The sequence below is a fragment of the Microtus ochrogaster genome, chromosome 2, assembly GCF_000317375.1.
Source record: "Microtus ochrogaster isolate Prairie Vole_2 chromosome 2, MicOch1.0, whole genome shotgun sequence".
NCBI lineage: Eukaryota > Metazoa > Chordata > Mammalia > Rodentia > Cricetidae > Microtus > Microtus ochrogaster.
In genome coordinates, this window is record NC_022010.1 from 42,129,208 (window position 1) to 42,135,837 (window position 6,630).

At 45.4% G+C, this 6,630-nt stretch overlaps 1 protein-coding gene across 6 annotated transcripts in view; it reads right to left on the reverse strand.

The window, feature by feature from the left end:
* The window catches only part of Rubcn (RUN and cysteine rich domain containing beclin 1 interacting protein), a 61,278-nt gene that overhangs the window by 46,375 nt on the left and 8,273 nt on the right, over window positions 1-6,630 (reverse strand). For 4 of the 6 annotated variants that reach the window (XM_013351549.2, XM_013351534.2, XM_013351544.2 and 1 more), the window contains exon 1: window positions 3,220-3,473. The exons of the other annotated variants lie outside the window; for them this stretch is intronic. In XM_013351549.2, the coding sequence (XP_013207003.2) occupies window positions 3,220-3,284 (65 nt within the window). In that variant the 5' untranslated portion in view covers window positions 3,285-3,473. Of the gene's footprint in view, window positions 1-3,219; window positions 3,474-6,630 lie in introns of those variants that run through there. 6 annotated transcript variants of the gene reach the window in all.

Below are 6,630 nucleotides of genomic sequence, written 5' to 3' on the forward strand. Positions count from 1 at the left end.
AAATGTAAAAAAAAAAAAACCAACTTAAGGAAATACCAGGGAAGACTTGAAGACTTTACAGAAACTGGAGCCTGCTTGGATAAGGGACATGGGGAAGAGGGAAGTATCCAATTTTACTGGGAGGTTCCGGCTTAGTTGACTACATTGAAAATGCTAGGGCTGAGGACAAAGAAAGGGAAGGTTTGGTGCACTGTGTGTTCAGAGTCACTAAAGTACACCGTACTATCTAGTTCTGCTCCAGTGTGGGCCACTGTACAGTCAAGTGAGCACTGGGCAGAGCAGACAGAACAGCTCAATCAATGATGGAAGGGCTGTGGTTTTAGCTCATAGCTTCAGAGACAACTCCCAAACAACTGGCACTTAAACTTTAGGAGAAGATAAGCACAGTAGTATCTGCTATGAGGTAGTTGAGGTACATGGAAGACATTAGAGGACCTATTATGTAAGCGTACTTCTAGGGTGAAGTTAAGAGCTAAGTCAACACCCCAATCTCCCATCTGCTCAACTTAGCTAGGGGAGCCATGGAATAGGGAGAAAAAGTTACACTGCTGCGGGTACTAACTGTGGACAACACACCTAGTACACGGAAACTCGAGGCTGGACGAGGAGCACAACCCTTGTACTCTGGTATGTACCACACTCATTATTTTACTTAAGTCTTATGATTTTCCAGCAGGGAAGAGCATTGCCTCACACAGGCAGGGCTTGGTAAGATGGCCAAGTCAAGCACATAAGCTAGGGATTCTGCTGAAGCTTTGGATATGAGAAATGAAAAGAGAAATCTGAAATTTCAGGGTGAGGCTGTGGCTTGGTTGACTGAGTAGAAAATGCTATTAACTGAGATAAGAACAAAGGGGAAGCTTTCGGTGGGTTGAAATTATGCACATTTCAGTATAGGCTGCTTTCACCGGGAAACTGTATGTCCTTCATGCTTAAACAGCTGCCGTCTCGTCGAGATGACTTTCTGAACTGTGTGTTGTAGTGACCATGAAAAGGTTATGTTTGCAGGGGCTCAGCCACAATGCCTCAATTCTCACAAGAGGCATGTATGTGCCAGTGTCTATCTGGAACTAAGGGGGCCGTCAGTACTATGAAGCTTCACTGAAAACACATTCTGAACTAATCAGCCACCAAGAGAGTAGCCCTACAAGGACAGTTTGAGTGAGTGACTGTGGGGCATGGGGCGGAGGGGGGGGTTCCCACTGCTGAAATACTTTAAAGTACTCTAGTTAAGAAGTTAGAAAAGTAATTGACAGAAAAAAAATATACCTGCAAAGGAATTGTCCTGCCCACCTAAACGACAGGCACAGGATGGCAAAAATTAACATTACTGTGTACATTTGTCACATTACCATGTTGGGTAGCAGCAGAGTATAGATAGTAAAAGTAACTGGGTGTGAGTCTCAGTTCTACCAGAGATCCATGCATAACACAGCAAGTTACGTATCCTGTCTGTCACCGTGCCCGCTTCCTCCTCTGGGAAGTGATGTTACAGCAGGTACCTCACACAACTGTCAGGACATTAAATACACTAACATCCGCAATGCTGTCAAGACAGTGCCTGGCAAAGAACAAATAAGTAATGAAGAACTAATGCAGCTCCAGCTAAACGGGAGAGAAAAACCACACTTAACATGGCTGACCCAGCCTGCTCCACATGAAATAAATAGCACAGGAAAATCAAAATAACCCTAACGCTTGCTTAGCAGCTACAAGGTATCTTTTACAGAAAACATTTCACAGACATCTGGAGGAAGAATACATAGCCAAATATACAAAAGCAGAAACTAAAATGCTGAAAAGGGAAGTAAAATCAGTTTCATTTAGTATAGACCATTCATAGACCTCAGGCAAAAACTCCAGTTCAACCACTTTGTACTCAAGAAAGTACAACAAGGCAGGGGTATCTTTACTCAAGCAGTTTTCAATTATACACGGAGAATATTTTGAGGTAAATTATTTTGCTTCTAGTCTTTGGCCTTCATCTGCTCTGGAGATCATCACTGTATCTGAATCTATTTCCAAGTGTCAAGAAAGACTCCCTTCTGCCATTATTTCTGTTGTGTATCTGCTCCGGCATCCTCTTTAGAAGTTAAGACTTGCTTCTGTTGTTCTCGTGATGCCGGGGATGGAACTCAGGGCTGCCTGCATGCTTGTCAAGTGCTCTACCATGAATTACACTCCCAAACCTAAGATCAGATGTTAATAAAGCAAATCCCCAATAGGAGACACATCTCTACAAAGTCCAAATGATCATAGCACTAAAGTAGCTTTTTAATCCTAATTTGGGCTGGTGAAACAGCTCTCTGTGTAAAGCTGTTTGCCATCAAGCCTGACAACCTGATTCTAATCTCAGCATCTGCATGGTGGATGGAGAGAACCACCTCCTCCAAGATGTCCTCTAACCTCCACAAGAGCACACACACACGTGCACACACACACACACACACACACAAATATGTAACTGTTTAAAAAAGAAAATAAAATCTCAAATGCCCTTATTTCTAGAAGCTAAGACTTTCTGATAATTCCACATAAATTTAAACTTGCATTATGTGGAAGAAGCAAAGGGGCTGAAGATGAGAAGTAAATGACAGAGGTCCTTTCAGGGCAGTGGGGATCTGGCTGACAAAGGACACAATTTCTATCCCTTCAACAAGCCCACACCCAGTGCAATCAGTGGCTTTGCACACACAGGCCCTCCTCTCCTCCTAACCCACAGTTGTCCCTTCTTAACCTTGCTGGGTCAATTATAACCTAAAACCTTAGCTCCCAGAAATTCTTACATTACCCTCATAATATCAGTCTGGATTGTTACCACAAGTTTTAAGGCAGGGCACCAACCTTGTCCCCTGCTCTTATCTATAGAGTCTGGCCTATAAAATCTCACTACAGCACCTCAGTCCTTTCTCCCAGATTCTGAATACCCCCCCCCCCCGTCTCCTTCAGCAGTCTTGGATCTTGGCTTCTCTGTCTTCTATTCCCGGCCCTGAACGAATCATACCCATCCTCGCTCACCGTCCCTAAACTCTCCTCCCTCGTCCTAACACATGCCCGCCAGTTCCTCCTCTTAGAAATTCTTCCCAAACAAGTCACTCGCAGCAGGCGCTCTCAGGTCTGCCGCGCCCCGCACTGCGTGTCATCCCAGCCCTGCCAAGACTCCCGATGCTCGCGGCGCGCGCACCCAGCAGCCCCGACAGCCAGCCGCTCCCAGCCCACCTGCTCTCCTCCACCAGGCGCTCCCTGCCGCCGCCAAGATCCATTCGCGCGCCCTCCGGACGCATCCGGGACTGCAAGGCCGTCTCCGGGCTGAAGAGAGGCTCCCGGCCGCTTCGGTCACCAGGGCGCCCGGAGCACTTTCAGGACAGGGAGGGCACCACGGTTGGTGGGCTCAGAACCATGCACTACACCCTGGAGGCGTCAGCGCCAAGGACTGCTGCCTCAGCTGCCTTTCTACCCTTGCCACCCCCACTTCCGGCCCCAAGAACTACAATTCCCAACAAGCCCTTCGAAGATTGGCCACTCCCGGCATGCACTGCCCTACCCAATCCCAGGCTGAGCTAACTTGGGCGCACAGGCTTTAGCTGCGCGTGCTAGGCTAGTTTAACCAGGCAGAGTACCAGGTTGAAAACTCCAGCTAACCACGGTCAGGAATCTGAAGGTGTACTCTTGTCACACACACTTTATCCTGGAAATCTGACTCTATCGGAGGTTAAGATAGACAAGGAAGCTGACATAATCAAAATTCGATAAACTTCACTTCAGTCCATCACCAATAGTGATTTAATTTTAACACCTACACTTCAGCCCATCGTGATTTAATATCTATTGGTGTTGGGGGACCCAAGCCTTTAAATCAAGAGGTCACAAACTGAAACGCAAAGGAACAGTATAAAGGCTAGCCTTTGTGGGAAGGTCTTCAGCAGGAGTGATGTCAGGGTACAGGCTTTTGCTTGTTTGTAAACATTTTTAAATGTGTATGAGTGTGCCTGGGTGTATGTGTGTGCATCACGTGCATGTAGGTACCCGCGAAGGCACCTATCTAGACAGGGACCCCCAACTGGGAACCGGGTCCTCTGCAAGAACACATCGTTCTCAACAGCTGAACCAATTCTCCGCCTTGTTTTGGTTTTGTAGCAGAGGCTGGCCTTGAATTCAGGATCCTCATACCCCAAGTGCAGATACTATAAGCATACACCATCAAGGCTAGACACAGCAGTTTCTAGGGTATGAGTTAACAGGGGGATGAAAGGAGAGGTGGGAAAGATAGACTAAACGGCTCTGACAGATACTAAGAAGATACGATGTTTTGGAAACTACTGCTTCATAGTAATCAAAATTGGGGGAAGGCAAGATGGTTCAGTAAGTAAAGATGCTTGCTACCAAGCCTGACTACTAGAGTTCCAGGCTTAGACCCCCAATTTGGAAGGAGAGGACCAACTCCTGAAAATCATCCTCTGTCCTCCACATAAGCGTTTGTGTACACACACACACACACACACACACACACACACACACACACTAAGTAAAATGTAACATAAAAGAAGTTTTAAAGCCAAGAAGGGAATGAGACAGAATATTGTGGAGATGTGGGCATTCTCATGCAAGCAGAACAGTTTATGAAATGACATTTTGAGGAGCAGAAATCTTAACCATAAAACAGTGAGTTTTATCAAGTATGTACAAATGAGGAAATCTGGTCAAATCTGCTTACAAGGCTAAGTCTGATGATGTGGAAGGGGATGGAGCGGTCCCACATTAGAGGTAGAAGGAAAGTAGATAGAGGGGTTAGAAGTGCCAGGATGAGTCAGTGGGTGCTGGCACAGAGTGAAAGGAGCCAGTTACAAGAGAAGAGCAGAAATCTGAACTGGGACGTTTCAGCCTTTTTCCAAGAAGGGAGTCTACCTTTAGCTGTAACTAAATGTTGACAAATGGACATTGGGACCTCTGGCTGCCAGGTACTAGAGTTTTGTTTTGTTTTGTTTTGTTTTTTCCAAAACAAGACAGGATCTGCCCTTTAAGGTAGAGTTAACTACATTTCTAAATATAGGCAGAATAATGTTCAGACCAAGGAAAGCTTTTCTCTAGGCCGAAGGGGGCCCTTTGGTTGCTAATTTACAATCCCAGACCTAAGCAAGAGCAGAGGGTAGAATAAGGAGGTTAAGATTATACTAAGATTACGACAGTATTAAGGTAAGAATCAGCATCATGTTATATCCAGCCCTTCACAAAATAAGAGGGTAGAGAAGAGAACAAGGACAACTCCATTAAAACTAAGGACGGTTTAAAAAACACAGCTTCTAAGGATTCTCTAATTTGGGCTGGGGATGTAGCTCATTTGGTAGGCTGTTGCTGATATTTGATCACACTGTAACGCACAGATTGTGTTATTTACTAGAAAAACCTGTTTCTAGTTGTGGTGCGGCTCAGCCCTAGCACATCCCCTTTAAAACAAGAGCTTTCTGCTTAACTACTGTAAACAGGGTTAAATGAAGTCAACCACAGGTCGAGAGGCTGAGCTGGTAGCCTGGCAGTGGTGGCGCACACCTTTAATCCCAGAATGGGAGGCAGAAGCAGGCGGTTCTCTATGAGTTCGAGACCAGGCCTGGTCTACAGAGGCAGAGCCAGCAACTAGTTGGCAGGAAGTGAACATAGGATTATTAAGAAAAAACCATAGAGAGTAAAGGGGAATTAGGAGCATGGATAGAGAGAGGCAGAGGAAGTAGAAGGGAGGGACATTCAGTTGGAGGGTCTAGTTGAGACAGTGTAGGAGAAAGGCTTCTGGGATGTCAGCTGAGGAAGAAGATCAACTGGGTGCTTTCTCTGCTTCTCTGAGCTAGCAGGCCTTCACCCCAGCATTTGGCTGTTTCATTGGTAAAAATCTAATGATTGAAGGGTTTTTTGTTTTGTTTTATTTGTTTAGTTTTTCCAAGACAGGGTTTCTCTGTAGCTTTGGAGCCTGTCCTGGCACTAGCTCTTGTAGACCAGGCTGGCCTCGAACTCACAGAGATCCACCTGCCTCTGCCTCCCGAGTGCTGGGATTAAAGGTTTGGTTTTGGTTTTGGTTTTTTGAGACAAGGCTTCTCTGTGTTAACAGCTCTGGCTGTCTTGGAACTAACTAGCTCTGCAGATCAGACTCAGATTTTGTTGAAAACAACAGTAGCCTCCAAGGTTCAACCCCCAGCACCACGATGAGACAGTGGAGTATATCTGTAAATCTCAGCACTCGAGAGGCAAAGCATCCCAAGTTCGACTGCATCCTTGACTACATACAGAGTTCGAGGCTGCCCTAGCGCTGGACGTGAGATCCTGTTCAAAAGAAAGACCAGTTTCAATCAAGAAAAGACAAAGTCCAAGTTAGGTGTGGTATCAGATGCCTGTAATTCCATCAGTCAAGACACTGAAGTGGGAGGATTGTTATCTGAGCAACAGAGTAAGGTCCTGTTTCAAAATAAATAAATAAATACATAAATAAAAGTTAAAATAAAAAACACTTGACAAAGTATTTCAAATTAAATACAATAACATACTTTTTAAAGATAATACAAAATGGCTAGATTCAGGGCTGGAGAGCTGGTCCGGAGGACCTGAGGGAAGGACAATCAGTGCCTCTGGCAGGCCTTGCCCTTT